At 47.3% G+C, this 20,787-nt stretch overlaps 1 protein-coding gene across 1 annotated transcript in view; it reads left to right on the top strand.

Annotated features, from left to right (window-relative positions):
* The window catches only part of EDC3 (enhancer of mRNA decapping 3), a 316,498-nt gene that overhangs the window by 138,030 nt on the left and 157,681 nt on the right, over positions 1–20,787 (top strand). The window contains exon 4 of the mRNA XM_078685138.1: positions 9,685–10,020. Within this exon, the coding sequence (XP_078541264.1) occupies positions 9,685–10,020 (336 nt within the window). The remainder of the gene's footprint in view (positions 1–9,684; positions 10,021–20,787) is intronic.

Genomic DNA, 20,787 nt, shown 5'->3' on the forward strand with positions numbered 1-20,787 from the left:
GCCGCCAGGTTCCCTCACCCACAGTCGCAGGGGAATGCGATATGGATGAACTGGTCAGGCAAATTTGCGTACGCTTTTCCGCCAGCCCCTCTAATACCGCTGGTCGCAAGAAAGCTAAGGCAGCACGAGATGACTCTCATCCTAGTTGCTCCAACGTGGGCGCGCCAAGCATGGTACACCACGTTCCTCGAACTCTCAGTGGTGCCGCATCAAAGACTGCGTCTCACGCCCAGTCTTTTGACGCAGAACCATGGAGAAATTCAGCATCCAGATCCGCAACAGCTCAACCTGGCGATCTGGCTCCTGAGGTCCTAGAGTTTGGGTACCTTAACCTGCCTCCAAAATGCATGAGCATCATCAAGGAGGCGAGGAAACCAACTACTAGAGCATGCTATGCTGCAAAGTGGAAGCGTTTTGTCATCTACTGTACAGCCAATGACATCAACCCGCTTGATGCATCTATCCCCAACATCATCTGCTATCTGTTGCATCTTTACAAGTGCAATCTGGCGTACACTTCCATTCGGATACATCTATCCGCCATAGCGGCTTATCTTCAGAACAGGCAGCACCTCTCTGTCTTCAGAGTGCCCGCCATTAAAGCCTTCCTTGAAGGTCTGAAAAGAGTCATTCCCCCAAGGACACCGCCAGCTCCAGTGTGGAACCTCAATGTCGTCCTCACCAGACTGATGGGACCACCATTTGAGCCACTGCACTCGTGTGAACTCCAGTTCCTTACGTGGAAAGTAGCTTTCCTTATAGCTATTACGTCTCTGAGGCGTGTCAGTGAGCTGCAGGCGCTCACAATCCAAGAGCCATTCATTCAAATTCATCCAAATAGGGTAGTGCTACGCACTAACCCCAAATTCCTTCCGAAGGTGGTGTCACAGTTTCATCTAAACCAAACTATTGACTTACCAGCATTCTTTCAAAACCCGCAAACGGTGGCGGAAAGAATGCTCCATACCTTAGATGTACGGAGGGCGTTGATGTACTACATAGACAGAACACAACCCTTTAGAAAGACAAAACAACTCTTTGTTGCCTTCGCACCACAACACAAAGGCAACCCAATTTCCAAAGCAGGGATAGCCAGGTGGATTGTTAAGTGCATCCAGATATGTTATCAAAAAGCCAAGCGCACTTTAACAATACCCCCCAGAGCGCACTCCACACGCAAACTGGGGGCATCCATGGCTTTCCTAGGGAACATTCCTTTAGAGGATATTTGCAGAGCAGCCACGTGGGTCACACCACATACCTTCACAAAACACTACTGTGTTGATGTGCATTCCAAGCAGCAAGCAGCTGTAGGACAGGCTGTTCTCAAGACACTTTTTCAGGTTTCTGCAGCTGGCACGGGCAACCGCCGCTGATGGAGGGACTGCTATGTATTCTATGCTAAGATATGAATTTAGCAGCCCACATGCCTCGAACTGAATATGCTACTTACCAGTATGCATCTGTTCTTGGCATGTAGGGCTGCTAACATTCATATCGCCCGCCCTCCTCCCCGGTGCCTGTCGCAGCTGCAGATATACTATTGTATTTATTCATTAGCATGGACATCCTTTACACTTTTCACTCCATCTTCTGCCACAATGGCGAAAAACAATCTGGGGATGGAGCCGATGCCCATGCGCACTGTAGTCCAGGGGAGGAGCCACCTATCTCAGGATACTTCAAAGACTCTTCCAGGACAACAATGTGCAATCATCCGAGCCCAACACTAGGCGGCGATCTAATGCTAAGATATGAATGTTAGCAGCCCTACATGCCAAGAACAGATGCATACTGGTAAGTAGCATATTCAATTTTTTTCCTCTTAACAGTCACATGTCACTTGTTCCGATGGTGATACCATTGTAATGGGGGGGGGGCATTTTAATTTATCTAGTGTATGAATTGAGGTGCAGTAGGCAAGGCGACCTGTCACTGCAGGGCAAGTAGCTAGGTTGTGTTTGATTTTGGGGTGCATTTAGACGGTGTTGGAACAGTTTCCTAATTGAAACCCCCAGTTTCAGACATTTTATTGTGCAAAGCTTTGCGTTGAAATTGAGCCCGAATATGGCAAGTGCTCGGCATATTACGTGGCAGAAACATAGTTCTCTCTGTGTAGTGCATTCCACGCGGAGTGTTCCGGACACTACTACCTGGCCCTCAGCTTGGCTTACAGAAAGCTTAGAAGGTCGGCTGTGCATCATGGCATCTGTGTGACAGCATTGTCATGGCGTGCACACTTGGGTTGCTTCGTGTGGTACCTCCGTTGCTCCGTGTATATATAGGACCATTCTGGGACTTGAACAGTTAGGGGGATCTGTTTACGTTCTTGCCGCGGATGGCGCAGGTTTCACATGCCTCTAGATTGCATTTGACCCCCGGACTTCCCTTCGCGTGCGAAGTCAGGTGGGACAAAGTTCGCGCTCGTTTACAATACTCGTGTGACAGGAGTCAATAAACAGCGCAGACACGCGGGCGAGTCGCACAACAATGCGTGCATTGCCCTCACGCTAGGGCTTGCTGTAAAGATTGAAAGGAGCCGAGCGCAGGAAGCCAGCCAGCTCCCAGGTGGCTCCGCTGGCGGCTCGGCCTCATTGAGGGGGAAGGATTGTTTACCTTTTCAAGGGGAGGCGGCTCCCCGTATCCGATGGCCGGCTGCCATGTTGTTTGGCCAAGTTCCGTTCTGCTTAATAAGCTGAACACACTCAAACGGCAGCCTTTGGCGAGTGGAGTCGAGATTTCGCGATAACACATATGATGTTGTTGCTGAGGGTTTTTGTTGCAGTCTGAAGTCAGTTTTTTTGTTTGTGTGTTTTTAAACCCTTTTACTTGAGTTTTTTTTCGGGTAAGCATTATTTAATGCATCTTATTTATGTTCGTCTCCGTCTTGTCCATGTTATATTTGAACTTTATTTTCCGCTTTAATAAATATTGTTTTAATGTTGTATTTCTTTTCTCGTCTTTCCATCTCGAATCATTAGCGCTTTCACAACTTTGGGGCACTCTTCCATGGTCATTGCAGCAACTGAGTGCGAGTGTCCCGGTTTGTTCAGTCATCCAGGGTCAGGACTAACCCACCTTAATACTTGCGATCTGTTTGGACATTTTCGAGCACAGTGCCAGCAGGGCGAGTCAGCAGTCTCCCAGCTGGCATCGGCCCACGTTCACTTTCGATTAAAGAGAAGCACCCTCTGTCCTAGCCTGTCTGTACATGGTGGATCATTGTATTGGCCAACGCCTGGGGCTAAAACGATGCGGCCCATGGCCAGGAAAGGGCCGCTATTCCGCCATTGAGAATAACACCATGTTCTAGCACGTCAGCGGTTTTCATGCCTTATCCTTCTGCCACCCTTTGCAGTGCATACAACAGAAACACTGTGCCACTCTGCCCATATTGGCTTTGCTGCCTTTGCTTTGTAGCATGTTTTCAACAAGAACTTGGCCCACAGAGTTGAAGCTGGGCCAGTTTCAGCTAAGGCGACCAGTGATGACAGAGGAAAGCTAAAATGTGGTAAACTAAGATCATCCATAATAAGGAGATCTGAGCTTAAACGGAAGGACTCACAAATTGAAATTCTTACTAAGAGTCTGAGCACATTTTTAGCCTTCTTAAATTGCCCCTCTTCTCCAGTCACGTAGTTACTTGTTATACAGTGCTTCTCTTGCTTTTCTGACTAGTGCTCTAGAACATTATGGTGTTCCTCGTTCTGGAGTTTCCATCTGCCCTGTTAGCAGTTGGAGCTCTGGTCAGATAGGGGATGGTCCTACCTACTCTGTGCTGCAATAAAGCTGACATCTTCTGATACTCTGCTTCAGTCTTTGTATTGACTTACCACATTTGGCGACTTGGAATCGGATATCGCGTCTGACCACAGCTTTTATTTCGCAACATTGCAGCAGAAGAAGTAACAGAGAGGTAGCGGTCTCATCAGCCCGAACCCTGTACAGTGAACGAAGCGAGTCTCCGGTTTATCGTTGTCCTGCAGGTAGAGCGATCTACACCCAGGATTTCATCTGGTACCATCATGAAGAGGTATGGCGTTAGCTTGAGAAGTTCGAAGGCCTCATAACGAAGTAGTAGCGGCCAAGACAGAAGCAGCGTTCTAAAAAGTAACTTAATAACCAAGTAATGGCGTCAGTATCCTAGCAACAGCTGGAACACAACGGTGGAACGCAGCGCCGGACTACGCAGCGATCTTGGTCCTAAAACGAGTCTACGTCTGGATACGTCATCACACGTTGGGACGTGCTGACACAAGACGTGGACGGCCATATTGTGAGTTCAAAGTGATGGTTGTTGCGTAAAAGACGCGACTCAGCGTTGCAATTTCAGCTGTTCGTATTGCGCATCTGCTGTTCTGTCAACGCCGGCACACTGACAATCAAATTTCACACACGGAAAGTAATTAACATATGCGGTAAGCACTGAAAGAAACAGTATTCTATTAACTTTCACCCGATTGATTATAACCTCAAGTATAGTGGGTTAAGAACTACCACACTACGTTATAGCCATATTAGCGTACATCAAGTGTAGAGTACTTATCTTCTCTTAACATACTACATATAGTCAACATGTCACAACCAATTAATGTTGCCCTCCCTCCTCAATTCTTACCTGAACCAGGGAATCCATCTATGGCATGGGAGGATTGGATCGTGATGTTCTATAATTATATAGAGGCACTAGATGGAGAAGATTTTTCACCAAAAAGGAAAAAGGCCCTACTAATGACTACATTAGGAAAGGAGGGGCAACGTGTGTTCAAATTTATACCGCAAGTTCTATCTTCAGGATCCACGTCACAAGTTGACGAATTCAAGGAAGCAATAGCGAGACTGGAGACTAGATTTAGGAAAGAGGAAAATCTGGTTTTGCAGAGATATAAGTTTTACAAAAACAAACAGTTGGAGGGTGAGAGCATTGATGACTTTGTAGCGCGGTTACGCGAACTGTCCGTAAAGTGCAGTTTTGGTCAGATGGCTGACGAACTCATTAGAGACCAACTTATTGTCCAGGCGAACAATAGGAAAGTCCAAGAACGACTGTGGGCAGCAAAGAATCCAACATTGAAAGTAGCCGTAGATTTGGCCAAAGTTGTAGAAGAAAGTGAAAAATGCATGAAGGAGTTGCAAAAGAGTGGTTTAGAACCAAGAATCGCAGAAATTTCCAGCAAAGTGGTAAATAGTGACAATAGTGAAGAAGAGGCAGCAGCCATTGCCATTGTTAGGAAAAAAGGTTATGTACTCCAGAAGAAGAACGTACAACCTAACAACAAAAACAACTCTAAAATGTGTACAAAGTGTGGAAGCTATTCACATACTTTTGATGCTAAATTTTGTTTTGCTAATAACAAAGAGTGTTAACGTTGTGGGAAAATAGGACATTTCGCCAAAATGTGTAAAAACAAAAATAGTTCGAAAGTGACAGTAGTCAATGAGTATGGTGAACTGAGGCGTGATGTAAATAAGATATTAGTGTTGTGTGACTCCGTTTGTTCTTGTGAGGAACGGAGAGGGAGGATTTTGAAAACAAATTTTACCATAGATGGGAAGTCTGTCAATCTGATGGTCGATACAGGTTCTAAATGGACCATAATCCCTAAGTCCCTGATGAAGAGTGTGTGGGGTGACAGGACTTTGAGAGAGTGTGACATTTTTCCCTCTGGCTACCAAGGTGAAAAAAATAGATCTCTTGGGCTATTTCGATGGGAAAATTGAATTCAGGAATAGGTCAGCATTAGGTAAAGTGTACATATCCATTGATGGACCAGCCATTCTGGGACGCTATCAACAATACGACTTACACATTGTGGTCAATCCCAGAGCAGATGATCCCATCGCAATTGTTGACAACTCTTCAATAAATGAGATTCTGGAAAGATTCAAGAATGTTTTTAGGGATCAGTTAGGAGAACTGGTAGGCTACTCTCACCACATAATTCTCAAAGAAGGCAGTACTCCTGTTCAACACAAAGTTAGACGTGTCCCTTTTGCGTTGCGGGAGGAAGTCAAGGCCACGTTAGAGGAAATGCTCCAAGGAGGCATTATCGAGCCTATTGAAGCGTCTCCGTGGGTTTCGCCTGTTGTAATTTCCCAAAAACCTGATAATAAGATTAGGTTTTGTGTAGACCTGCGTTCACTGAACAAATGTGTAGTGGCGGATGTATTCCCGCTACCAAATATTGGCGAGCTGGTGTCAACACTTAAAGGAGCAAAGTTTTTTAGTAAACTAGACCTAAAACATGCTTACCATCAGATTTGTCTAGATGATGTTTCCAAGCACTTAACTGCTTTCATCACTAGTGAGGGAACCTTCCAGTTCACACGATTACCGTTCGGCCTAATCTCAGCGGCCAGCGTGTTCCAGAGACTAGTCTCGGAGGTTTTTAAGGGTCTAGACAAAGTCTTGTATTTTCAAGATGATGTTTTAATTTATGGAGATTCACTTGAAGAACATAATGGAATTTTGCAAAGTGTATTACGTAGAATAGATGATGCAAGGCTCACTTTGAGGAAAGAAAAGTGTGCTTTTCTTTTGAAGGAGATTGAATATTTAGGTTTTCTTTGTCTGAGGAGGGCATAAAGCCTAAGAAGAATCTATTAGAAGCTATAGAGTTAGCTCCCTCACCAGTTGATAAAGATCAACTTCGGTCCTTCATGGGCTTAGTTGAATTTTATTCAAAATTTGTGAGAGATTTTTCATCTAAGACCGCACCTTTGAGATGTTTGTTGAAAAAGGGTGTCAGATTTAATTGGACCACTGAGCATGAATCGTGTGTTAATCTGATAAAAAGGGAACTTAAATCTGCTGGCGTACTGGCACCTTTTGATACAGGTCGTTCCTCTGTTTTGATGGTTGATGCGAGTGGAGTGGGGCTCGGTGCGGTGCTTTTGCAAAAGCACGGGGGAGAAGAGAAGACCATAGCATTTGCTTCTAGGCCCCTGTCCACTTCCGAATCCAATTATTCAGTCATAGAGCGCGAGGCTCTTGCAGCGGTTTGGGGCACAAGCTATTTTAGGACATACTTATGGGGCTACAAATTTGTTCTGCGCACAGATCATAAACCACTAGTCAATGTATTAGCCCCGGGTGGTGCTGGGAAGGGGTCTCCCAGGTTGGCGAGGCTGGCTTCTCGCTTGCAGGATTACCAGTACGAGATTGAGTTTGTTCACGGTTGGAGGAACATCCAGGCCGATTGTTTATCCCGGCTTCCAGCACACTCTGGGGAGTGTAGCAGAAATGGTGGCGATGTTTTAGATGATTTTGCTGTAGCGATAGTGATGGAGGATGTACTATCTATAGGAGGTGGTTCTTTCACCCGTGATGATTGGGTGAGGAGTATGGAGGAGGATCGAGTTTTACAGTCTGTTATTGACCTTGTTTCCAAAGGAACTAGAAGAGAAAGCACTGTTTTGCCTGGGGTTAGACCCTTTCTGAGAATATTGGATGAAATTTCATTAGAGGGAGAGAATGTGTTGATGCGAGGTGACCGTTTCATCCCTCCTAGTTCATTGCGGAGCAGAATCCTCAATTTGGCTCATGAGGGCCATTTGGGTCAAACCCTCACTCAGCGTCGTGTTAAGGAGAATTTTTGGTGGCCGACGGTGGACAATGATGCTGTAGATTGCGTGGTGAGGTGCGATTATTGCAAGGAAGGAGAGAAACGATTAAAAGTTGTGGGATCACACTCACCTCAAAAAATTGGGTTTGAGAACTTACCTTGGCATAGCATTTGCCTAGATTTCATAGGTCCTATGAATGAGTTGCCCGTGAATCAACGCTTTGCCATTGTGGTGATTGATTGTTTCTCTAAATGGCTCTGTGTACAATTTGTGAAAGAGATTGACACTGACACCACCATTGCCTTTTTGAAGGGTGTGTTTTTGAACGAAGGTTATCCATCTGTTCTCATTTCCGATAATGGCACACAGTTGACGTCCTTGAAAACGGCTTCATTTATGCGAGAGTGTGGCATCAGAAATCAGAGGACAAGCTTGTACAACCCACAGGGGAATGGCCTCTGCGAGAGAGTGAATCGTCAGGGGGTAATTCAGATGTTTGTGCAAAGTGGATGTTTTTCACATGAACGGGTGCAAGAGCTGGTGTGGGCCTACCGATCAACACCTCATAGAAATGGAGAGAAATCTCCGTTCGAATTGATGCGTGGACGCACACCAGTCTCTAAGTTGACTCCTGCATGGTTGAGAAGTGAGGGAAGTGAGGTTTTACCTTCTTCCGACAATTTCCTGCCCATTGCAGCAGGTGACCTAGTCAAGGTTAAACCGGGAAGGTTTTCCAAGGGTCTTACCAAATATAGGGGTCCTTTTAGAGTCAAAAAAGCTTCCCCACATTATGTTGTATTGGATAATGGGGAAACTTGGAACTATAGGAGGGTGGCTTTGTTCCAAAGAAAGGAAAGTAGTTCTTCTGTGTGTTCAGAGGGTGGAAGTTCTGGGAGCTGTAATGGTTACTTGTTAGCTCCTGATGGTGGGTCTGTTCTCCCTTCTGTTTCCATCGAAGGGGAGGAGGTGGGTAGTGGCGATGCTCCAACTTCCATGTCGGTACATGGTGGTGCCCTGGGTGACTTGGTTTCTTCTTCTTTTTCTCAGACGCCCTCTAGAGGGATCACTGTGAGGAGTTCTCGCCCTCGGCGCCCACCCACTTATTTAGATGATTATATACATTGATCTTTTACTATGTTTTATAAAGATTATTGTTTTGTTTCTTTTATCTGATCACTGTGAGGCGTTCTCGCCCTCGGCGCCCACCCACTTATTTAGATGATTATATACATTGATCTTTTACTATGTTTTATAAAGATTATTGTTTTGTTTCTTTTATCTGTTAAGCGGGGTAGATATGTTATACAGTGCTTCTCTTGCTTTTCTGACTAGTGCTCTAGAACATTATGGTGTTCCTCGTTCTGGAGTTTCCATCTGCCCTGTTAGCAGTTGGAGCTCTGGTCAGATAGGGGATGGTCCTACCTACTCTGTGCTGCAATAAAGCTGACATCTTCTGATACTCTGCTTCAGTCTTTGTATTGACTTACCACATTACTCTAATGTGATTTTCATTTTCATGGCAGGAGGCAAGTCGCTCCCTTTCTAAAAAGTTAGAAAGTCTCCAGAGTCTCAATGTAGTAGCGGCTGATAAGAATGCTAATAAATGTATGGGTCCGTGTTTACCACAAAGCCCAGCTGCACCTTTCCTTACCATGCCATGTGACCCATAGAGCTAGCTAAGTATTGTGAAAATAGTAGTGAAAAGCTTGAGTGACCGTAAAGAACAAAGTGTTGAGCTTGTAGCATATCAGTATTCTGCTGACCAGTTAAGATGGAGGACTGGTTGCCTTTACAACTGTTTTGCTGCCAAGAAACAGTACCTTTGTTTCTGGAGAACGACCACTCCTCCTCCTCGGTATATGAAAACAGCATGATTGATGTGTGGGTTCTTCAATCTAGTGTATAGCCTGTTTAATGTTTAATGATACCAAGCACGGCCAAGCACTCCATTTTAATTCTTAAATTGAAACTTTTTTGGATGTCTATCTATTTGTAGAAATAAGTTGAAGAGGTGAGTAGGATCAAAACACATGAAGTGAGTAGTAAAAGCGAAACATATCAACGTTCCGGATGCAAATCAATGTGTTTAATTTTGGTTTTTTATTTATTATTATCCAGGGTCATCCAGCAGTAGACACCCAAACCAGGTCACCCCGAAAAAGACCGGGTTGAAAAATGGGCAGGTGAAGACCAAAGATGATGAGTGTTTTGGGGATGAGCTGGAAGAAATCTTGGACACAGACTTTGACTTTGAGGGCAATCTTGCCCTTTTTGACAAGGCAGCAGTGTTTGAAGAGATTGAAACACATGAGAAGCGTGGTGGTGCACGTTCTGGGGGCACGCCAAATGATCGGCCATCCCGCTACCGGCATGACGAAAACATTCTGGAGACAGAGCCCATTGTCTACCGCCCGATCATTGTGCCACAGCACACTGGTAAAGAGTACTGCACAGGTAAGCATGGGTCCTGTAAAGATCATTCTAGTGCCCTCTGCCTCAGAACGGGTGTTATATTTCCTCCTGTATACGTTTCCTTTCTCAACAGTGCTCATTTCTTACTCTGGATATTGTTGGGCTGTGTTGTTCCTGCCCCTATATATTGGAAGCACAATTACCCAACTTCTCTGCTCATAGATTACATGTATCCGACCCCACTGGTTGGTCATGATCCCAATCTGTGTCACCGTTTTTTTTTATATGCAGATGGCACCCTACTGACACTTAGTCAAGCTATAAACAATAAATCAATGGGACAGTATAATCCCAAATCATGCTCCAGGCATTACATTGCAACTGCTTTCCTATAGTTGCCTTTTCTGAGAATTTTATGTTTGATTTTAGTTTTGCGTGAGAATGAAGGCTCCTAGTTATCCATTTCTAAATGTTATTCTCCTTCCAATGATTTACATTGAGCCTCAAGCTTTGGCTCAAATAATTACAGGTTCAGTTTTTTTCCTCTAGTTAGTAGTTACTGCTGTTCATGCCTTTGATATGTCCCATTTAAATATCTAAGGTGCTTGCGAAAGTCCGTTACAACTAGTAGCCTGGATTCACAGAATAAATGATTATTACTGTTTATTTATTTTATAATTTTTTATGTAAATTTAAGTTAACCTTACAATGCAAGTATTGGTGTAAAAATAATGAACTTCTGTTTTTGGCAAAAGGATAATTTTCCTTTTTTCACTCCAGTTTTTTTGGGAGCAATCCCTGATTTTCACTGGTGTTTTTATTCAACGCTGCTGATTTTAGTGGGCACAAATCTATCATTTTAAAAATTTAATTCTAGTATTCCCCAAACAATCTACTGTGACAAAACAACTGCATTTTTATCATCCCACTGTGATTTTGATTAATACTTCTAACTGCATAATTCTTCACCTTTTGAATATTCCGAGATGCCAGATTGAATCTGGATTTTTTCAAAGCAACAGCTATGACGCACCCTAAGGGGATGCCGTTAGACTCTCTGGCTACCTCCCATTGCAACCAGAAGTGATAACCCAGAGCTACATATAGGCGATACCCCTACATGCTAAAATCCGCTCTTTTCTTTCCGTGCCATTGAGTGCAGATTCAAACTTCCACTCCCAACCTTTGTCAGCTTTTTCAACCCAGAAAGTCCAACAGAAATACAACTGTGTACCAGGGGAATGTCTCCCCTTAATCATGTATATCTCTCAATACTGTCACACTGCCAGGAATACATTTATTTGTTGGTAAGTTCTGGAACACCTTTCCCCAAAAGATGGATCAGTACATGATATCCACACTATATTTTTAAAAGACTTTAGTAAATGTTAAAGCCCAGTTAAAGTGAATATTAAATAAATAAGCGTTATTGCAGACATCAAAATGATGGTGAAGAACAGAAATGCAGTGCATGTAAAACAGATAAAAATTGCCAACGTTTATTTAATATAAAAAAATATACAATAAAAGAAATAAAAAAGAAATTGCTTTCAGTTCGAGGCATGTGGGCTGCTGAATTCATATCTATAGCATAGATCGCCGCCTAGTGTTGGGTCCGGATGATTGCACATTGTTGTCCTGGAAGAGTCTTCGAAGTATCACGAGATAGGTGGCTCCTCCCCTGGACTACAGTGCGCATGGGCATCGACTCCATCCCCAGATTGTTTTTTTCCGCCATTGGGTTCGGATGTAATTTCGTTATCTCCAGTTCGGAATCAACATAAACTTTTTCGAGGCCCGAAGGCCTTTTTCGAACCGTCGGTATTGTTTGCGTTCGGTGCCCAGTTCTGTTCCGAATCGGTTCCCGAGTTGGACATCCGGGGAGTCGCGTGGCTCTTCGGTGATCGAGGCCCAGTCGACGCTGCAAGACCTTCGACGACACAACATGGAACGGAGCCCGTTAAAGAAGTGTCCCGTGTGTGGATCGAAGTATCCCCACATCGACGTCCACCCGGTGTGCAACAAGTGCCTGTCGCCGGACCACGATGAAGCCAGCTGTATGGCGTGTTCCAGGTTTCGTTCGAAGAAGACGATTCGGCTTCGGCGCGTGGCGCGCATGGAGGCCCAGCAGACGGCCCCGGCACCGGTGGACATCTTCGTCAACGAAGAAGCAGACGAACACTAAGTTCAGTTGCAGATTTCACCTCCGGCGGTGGAAATCGACTACGACTATGAAGCGGATGTCGAAGGCCTAGAAGTAGAAGAAGTCGTCCATGAGGTAGGAGACGACGATGAGGCCTATGGGGCCATGGAAGATAGCTCAGAGGAAGAGCTATGCCCCGTTCGAACAATTACGGAGGCTCAGGTCGAGGGATCGCCACGCGGCCTTCCCCAAGACCTTCTACCAGGATCCACGGCCCCGCCTCCAGGCCCGGCTACGGACACTTCGACGGAGCCGCCATTGTCAAAAACGAAAGTGAAACCATCGGTGTCGACAAGACCGAAAGTGGTTGAGACGCAATCGAAACCGAAGACGTCTGCTCCTCTGTCGACACCCTCGTCTTCCAAGGTGTCGGGACAACCCAAGCCGAAGAAAGCTATCGACCCGGTGAAGTCGGGCAAAGGCACCGAGCCGAAGGTGGTCAAGGGCGTCGAGCCGAAGTCCAAGAAGGGCATCGAGCCGGAGTCAAGCAAGAGCGTCGAGCCGAAGTCCAAAAAGGGCGTCGAGCCGAGGTCAAGCAAGGGCGTCGAGCCGACGACTGGGGCCCCAAAACCAGTCATCCAGGCTGCCGAACCGACACAGCCGACGTCCACGTCTGCTGCCACGGAAGGAGGGCGTAGCGCCCCTACGAAGGATGCTCCTACGCCTCGCCCGGAAAAGCCCAAGCCATCGACGCTCGAGTCTTCCCATGTTAGTGGTTCGAGATCGTCTGTCGGGTCGGCGAAGCCGTCCGCTTCCTTTACGAAGCAGGTCTCGGACTTCCTGAAACGCATCAGGGACAAGGCTTCGGCGGAAGAATCAATGACACCTTCCGCCCCGAAGCAATCGGTCCCAACGCCAAAGTCTTCGACGCCAATCCTCTTCACGTTGCCGCCGAAAGTGGCACCGAAGGCCTTCGGTCCACAATCGGTGCCCAAACCGCACTTGCAGGGATCTGGCTGGGGGCTTGACGCATCGACCACCCTTGGTGGAGGAGCAGTCGGAGCATTTCATCGATGCCGACACCGGGAAGCTTACGCTTTACAAAAGAAAGATCACGGCGGCCCAGCCCTTGGAGTCGTACACAATTCCTCTAAAGCGCAAGAAGCCCGATTCAGATTCACCTGTGTTGGTCGAGCCACTGGTTCCTCGGACTGCACGACTTGCCACACCCTCACCCACTTATTCTGATGTGGAGGATGCTGGGGATGAGGACGAGGAATACAACTTTCCTGCCAACACGGATCCTGATGAACAACAGGACTCATGGGTGGGGGCAGGAGACCAGGGGGATCAGCAGACCGCCCATGACCCTCAGGTGTACAACGTCAAGACCTCTCCCACTGAGGATTCTGCGGCATTTAATGCCTTAATTGAAAGGGCGGCAAAAACCACGACGTGGAGCTCCATGCTGACCCTGTGGAGGTGGACTTCCTCTTTGACACTTTTTCTACAGCTGAAAAGACTGTAAAGACTCTCCCAATGCTGAAGGGGATCCTAAAACATGCTGCGGACATTTTTAAGGAACCCACGCGGTCAAGGGTAGTCAACCCTAGAATTGAAAAAAAAATACAGACCAGCACCTGGCGATCCTACCTACATCAAGGGCCAGTTGCCATTGAACTCACTGGTCGTTTCTAATGCCCGCAAAAGGGCGAATTCGGAAAAACCACTGGTGAAGCTCCTCCCCCGGACAAGGAATCCAAAGTGTTGGAGGCATCAGGAAAGAGAGTAGCAGCTCAGGCGGCCAATATCTGGCGTATCTCTAACACGCAGGCACTCTTGGCTAGATACGACAGGGCACACTACGACACACTAGAGACCCTGTTGCAACATCTACCTGACCAATATAAAGAGGCAGCGGAGATGCTTATCCAGGAAGGGAAACTCATCTCCAACGCTTCCATTAAGTGTGCCCTAGACGTTGCAGACACCGCAGCCAGGGCAATTAACACCAGTGTGATGTTGAGACGTCAGGCATGGCTCAGAATCTCCGGGTTTAAGCCGGAGATACAGACCGCCATCCTCAACCAGCCGGTAAACCCTGACAGATTATTTGGTCCTGAGGTGGATACCACCCTGGAAAAAATAAAGAAGGATACCGAGACTGCTAAGTCCATGGGAGCTCTCCAGTCCCAATAGTTTAGAGGGAGCACTTTTCGTCGCTCAGGCAATAGAGGTGTTTCCAGAGGCCAAATGTCCCAGCAAACGCAATTCAATAAAGGTGGGGCGCAATCCTCTTACACCAAGCAAAATAGAGGAGGATACCGGGGCAACAGCGCCAAGGGCAGAGGTCGAGGTAACAACAACTCCCGCTCCTCCGCCACCAACAAACAGTGACTCCCTGTCACTGCCCCCCGGCCATACTACACCTGTCTGGGGGGAGACTCTAGCGGTTCCTGCCAGTCTGGAAATCCATCACCACAGACAGGTGGGTCAGAAAACATATCCAGTTCGGTTATTGTCTGGAGTTAACATCCACTCCACCCAACATGCCACCAAAACACCGTCCTATGTCCGCGGAGCATTTGCACTTATTGCAGCAGGAGGTACTCGTCATGCTGCAAAAAGGGGCAATCGAGCTCGTGCCGGTGGAGGAAGAAGGCACAGGAGTTTACTCCCTGTACTTCTTAATCCCGAAGAAGGACGGGTCCCTCAGACCCATACTGGACCTCAGACCCCTAAATCAGTACATTCTATCAGAACACTTTCATATGCTCACACTGCAGCAGGTTCTCCCGTTGCTCAATCGGGGGACTTCCTCGCAACCTTGGATCTCAAGGATGCCTATTTCCACATTCCACTGCATCCATCACACAGAAAATACCTCAGGTTCACCATTCAGGGTCACAATTATCAGTTCAAGGTCCTCCCTTTCGGGGTGACCACTGCGCCCAGGGTGTTCACGAAATGCCTGGCGACGGTGGCGGCGCACCTCAGACGGCAGAACGTTCACGTTTACCCTTATCTGGACGACTGGCTTGTCCAAGCAAAGTCGGCCCGGCAGTGCGCCGCCAACATGTCCCACACCATTCACCTTCTTCACGATCTGGGATTCTCACTAAATTACCCAAAGTCGCACCTTCAGCCTGCCCATGTGCGGCAGTACCTGGGCGCAACTATAAATACTCTGGCAGCCACGGCTCAGCCAAATCCTGTGAGAATCGACAGCATTCAGTCGCTGATCCGGAAGTTCAGACCGCAACACTCGCTTCCAGCGAGAGTGTTCATGCAGTTGATAGGCATGATGGCCTCCTGCATCTTCATAGTCCCGCACGCGAGGCTACATATGCGTCCGCTCCAAAAATGCTTGGCTCATCAGTGGACTCAGGCTCAGGGACAGTTGAACGACCTAGTGTTGGTGACCGGTCGGGCATACAGCTCTCTGCATTGGTGGAATCCACACAACCTTTGCAAGGGCCGACCGTTTCAGGAGCCTGTGCCACAGATTACCCTGACGACGGACGCATCTCTCCAGGGATGGGGAGCTCATGTACTCCACAACACTGTGCAGGGACTATGGACTACGCAGCAGAAGAAGATGCACATCAACTACCTAGAACTGATGGCAATCTTCATGGCATTGAAGTCTTTCAAAGTACATCTGATTTGTGTGATTTCTCCCCTGAGGCGGAAGCCGGGGGTTCTTTATTCTTTCCTGTGCACCCCAGTGAATTGTAGCGTTGTTGAGCAATAATAACGCTCTTTTAGAACTCGCGTTGCACCGAGGCAGCCGATCGATCCGCCCTACCACAGTGTAGCTGTCACCAGCGTCCTTTACTTCACCCACATCAGACGCCATCTTGGGGAGGCTAAGGCTAGCGGTGCGGTGGTTAGACCCTCCCGCCCTCCCAGCACATTTAAGTGCGTGGTTTGCATTGCACGCCGATTTGTGTGATTTCTCCCCTGAGGCGGAAGCCGGGGGTTCTTTATTCTTACCTGTGCACCTCCAGTGAATTGTAGCGTTGTTGAGCAATAATAACGCTCTTTTAGAACTTGTAAAACATTTTAGGCAGTCTGATTTGCAAGCCACCTAATTTGTAGCGGTGTTGAGTACTAATAACCGATTTTTAGAAGCTGTAAATATTTTAGCTAGTTCATTCTTAAATCCTCTCCCCACCTCGGCGCGAGATTCGCGTCGCACCGAGGCAGCCGATCGATCTGCCCTACCACAGTGTAGCTGTCACCAGCTGCCTTTACTTCACCCACATCAGACGCCATCTTGGGGAGGCTAAGGCTAGCGGTGCAGTGGTTACACCCTCCTCTTTACTACCTCCCTCACATGTATAAAGCTGCCAAACCTTCCCGTCCGCGCAGCGGGCGCGCCAAAGGCAAGCCCGTCTGTGCCCGTCCGTGCCGGGACCGGGCCTAGGGCCAGGACCCCTGGCCTTACTCTGCGAAAGGGCCCATTAACCTACACCAAAAGTGCTCTGTTGGAAATGGACACTATCGATAACACCCTCTGTGTCCAACATAGCCCGTACAGTCTTCTGGATGCCACCGAACTCATATGCCCCCATTGTAATACCAGGCTACATTTATCAAATGAAAAGGTTAAAACGAACACCCCTATAGTGGCTAATACCAAAGAGTTCTTGGTAGCACTCATTAACGCGCGCTCCTTGGTAAAACACCGGCAGGAGGTACATGACTTCATCCTGGACAACAACCTAGACTGCCTCTTTTTAACAGAAACATGGACGGATGAAACGTCCGATCCAGACTTGGTAGTCGCAACCCCTCCAGCATATAAATCTTATCGTTTAGACAGAACGGTGAAGCAAGGGGTGGGGGCTAGCCATTATAGCCCGCGAGCAGGTAACTGTGAGAATGTCTCACATTCCCGTTACCTCGTGTGAAGCCCTTCAATTTGACCTTAAGTTGACTCCATCGTCTCATTTTAAAGGAATCCTTTTATATCGACCCCCCCGGAACACGTACTGGTTTCCTTGCCAATCTTGGCTCAATATTAGAAGCTGTAGCGCTGGAAGACTCATTCACAGTGATGGGTGACATGAACTTCCATCTGGAAAAGTCCTCAGACAATGACACCAGTACTCTGATATCAGCCATGGATACCTTGAGCTTACGGCAACTAGTTACCACCCCCACTCATAATGCAGGCCATACCCTGGATGGCATTTTTACCAACATGGAAGGCCTAAAAATAATAGAAACTATGCCCATGCCCTGGACTGACCACCATGCCATTGTTATGAGCATCGCAGTCAAGTCGAATAGGACCAGAAGAGAACCCGTAAGGAAACCAGAAGCCTTTAGGGTCTGGAATGATATCGATCAGACAGAGCTAACTGCTCTACTGGATAGGACTCGCCCATGTCTCTCCACTGATCCTAACATCGCCACATGCCAATTTCACGAGTGGCTTGGTACGGCTACAGACACCTTAGCCCAATTAAACAGCCCTCGAGAAACAGAACCACGCCATCGGCTCCGTGGTTCACAGAGGAACTACGCAAACAGAAACAACTATGCAGAAATAGGGAAAGGCACTGGCGTAGATCCTATAGTTCAGATAGTAAGGATAGCTACAAGCAAGCACTAGGCCTGTATAAATCCCTTATTGTCGAAACTAAGAAAAAGTTTTATACTGAACAGATAGACAAAGCTAAAAATTCCAGCAAAAAACTATATGACATTACCAAGACTCTAGCGGGAAACAGTCCGGACCTAGCCCCGCCACTCGCCCAGGATTTCTGTGATGCACTGGCCAATTTCTTCTTCACCAAGGTAAATGACATATACCAGGCATTCTCCATCAACAAGGTAACCCTTTCATCCACTCCAAATGGCAAAACCCATGACACCGAACTGCTCCAGTTCACAGACTTAGCAGAGACACAAATTATGGATCTGATCGTTACCATCAAATCCGGATCAGCATTAAACCCCTGTCCTCTTAAAGTCATTCGTCCATTCATGGACTATTTAGCCCCTGACATTTCCTCAATCTGTAACTTAATGTTCAGAACTGGGACATACCCGGACTCACTTAAGAACACGCTAGTGAAGCCTCTTCTCAAGAAAGCCAACTTGGACAAGGAGCAATTAAAAAACTATCGCCCCATAGCTAGCCTACCTTTTCTAGCTAAGGTAGTCGAGAGAGCCATTATGTACAACTCTCTGAGTTTGTAGAGAAGCACCAGCTACTAGACAACACCCAATTTGGCTTTCGCAAGTACCACGGTACTGAGACGGCCCTAATTAAAGCAACGGAGGATATACGAGTGATCCGAGACCAGGGTGGAACAGCGATAATGGTTTTGCTCGATTTATCTGCAGCCTTCGACACGGTCGACCATAAGATCTTGGTGGACCGTGTCGGAAAGATGGGCATTCGCCATCTTGCACAGAAACTGCTTTCGTCCTTCCTGGCTGGGAGAACCCAGGTGGTCACACTGGGGCATCTTCAATCAGACAAGCTGTCCCTGCCGTGTGGTGTACCTCAAGGCTCATCCCTAAGTCCGACACTTTTCAATATCTATGTGTCGCACCTGGCTTCTGTCATCAAGGCCCATGGGATGAGTCTTACATCTTACGCAGATGACACGCAACTTGTGCTGGCCATTAATGGTGATGGAGAGAAAGTAGCAGAAAAGTTTCAAGGGGGCATGCGGGCAATTGGAGAGTGGATGACTTCCAATTGCCTAAAATTAAATTCCGAAAAAACAGAGGTGGTCATTTTCGGACACCTCTCACCCAGTTGGTCTAATACGTGGTGGCCTGCTACGTATGGGACCCCCCCCCGAACCGGTATCCACAGTCAGAAATCTTGGAGTCACTTTTGACGGTAACCTGAATTTCATGGCCCATGCAAATAAAACAGCAGCCACCGCCCATTATAAACTCAGGCTAATTAAGAAAATTCTACCGTTCCTGCCAGTTGCAGCAGGAAAGACACTGGTAAGTGCTTTAGTGCTGTCTTCCCTTGATTACTGCAACGGATTGTTCATCAATGCTCAGGCTAGAGTGACTAATAACCTGCAGACAATCCAGAACGCTGCAGCCCGTCTCCTGACTGGAACCCCGAAGTTTATGCCAATTACAGAGATTATAAAAAATCTCCATTGGCTCAAGATCCGTAATAGGATTAAGTTTAAAACCTTATGCATTGTCTATAAGGCTCTGCACAACCAAGGTCCTCACTTCCTGAAATCTCATCTCAGGTTCCACTTACCCACAAGATCGCTCCGATCCAATAATCTCAATCATTTGCTGGTACCACGAACCAAAACAGTCACCTGGGGCGATAGGCGTTTCCTGGTGGCTGCTCCCAGGCTTTGGAACTCACTGCCAGTAGCCATCAGGGAAAGCCCGTCCTTGATGCAATTCCACAGAAAAACAAAGACCGGCTGTTTAGTCAAGAATAGCGTCCGACTACGCTTTTAGGGGGAATTCTAAGCACTGTTCTTAGCGCCGAGACGCCCACGGGCATTTGTTCGCGCTGTATAAATAAAAAAATTAAAAAAATAAATCTGTGAAACAAAGTCGTGTTGATCCGGACGGACAACATGACGGCCATGTACTACATTGAAAAGCAGGGAGGAACGCACTCCCCTCAGTTGTCTCATCTGGCTCAGAGCATGTGGAAGTGGGCCATTCAGAGGAACATCTTCCTCATGGCGGAACACCTCCCGGGCAAGGACTATCAGATGGTGGATCTACTCAGCAGATACAGCCACCAAATGCACGAGTGGGAGATACACCCATTGGTACTCCGCCCGTACTTCCAACAGTGGGGTCATCCAGAGATAGACCTGTTTGCCACAAAGGAAAACGCAAAATGCCAAAGCTTTGCCGCCAGGTTTCCTCACCCACAGTCGCAGGGCAATGCGATATGGATGAACTGGTCAGGCAGATTTGCGTACGCTTTTCCCCCAGCACCTCTGATACCGCTGGTAGCACGAAAGCTAAAGCAACACTCGCTGACGCTCATCCTGGTTGCTCCAACGTGGGCACGCCAACCATGGTACACCAAGTTTCTAGAACTCTCCGTGGTACCGCATCACAGGCTACACCTCACGCCCAGGCTTTTGACGCAGGGCCATGGCGACATTCAGCATCCAGATCCGCAACAGCTCAACCTAGCGATCTGGCTCCTGAAGTCTTAGAGTTTGGCTACCTTGACTTGCCTCCTGAATGCATGGATATCATACGGGAGGCGAGGAAGCCCACTACCAGAGCTTGCTATTCAGCGAAATGGAAGCGGTTTGTCATTTACTGTACTGAACACGACATCAACCCGCTAGATGCATCCACTCCCAACATCATCTGTTATTTGTTACATCTTTACAAATGCAATCTAGCATACGCTTCCATCAGGATACACTTATCCGCCATAGCGGCTTATCTCCAAAACAGGCGGCATCTCTCCGTTTCAGAGTGCCTGCCATTAAAGCCTTCCTAGAAGGCCTGAAGCGGGTCATCCCTCCCAGGACCCCGCCGGCTCCTGTATGGAACCTCAATGTGGTCCTCACCAGGTTGATGGGCCCACCTTTTGAGCCTCTACATTCATGTGAGGTTCAGTTCTTGACATGGAAGGTGGCTTTTCTCATTGCCATTACGTCTCTACGACGTGTTCGTGAGCT

This window comes from Lissotriton helveticus, chromosome 3_2, assembly GCF_964261635.1.
Source record: "Lissotriton helveticus chromosome 3_2, aLisHel1.1, whole genome shotgun sequence".
Lineage (NCBI taxonomy): Eukaryota > Metazoa > Chordata > Amphibia > Caudata > Salamandridae > Lissotriton > Lissotriton helveticus.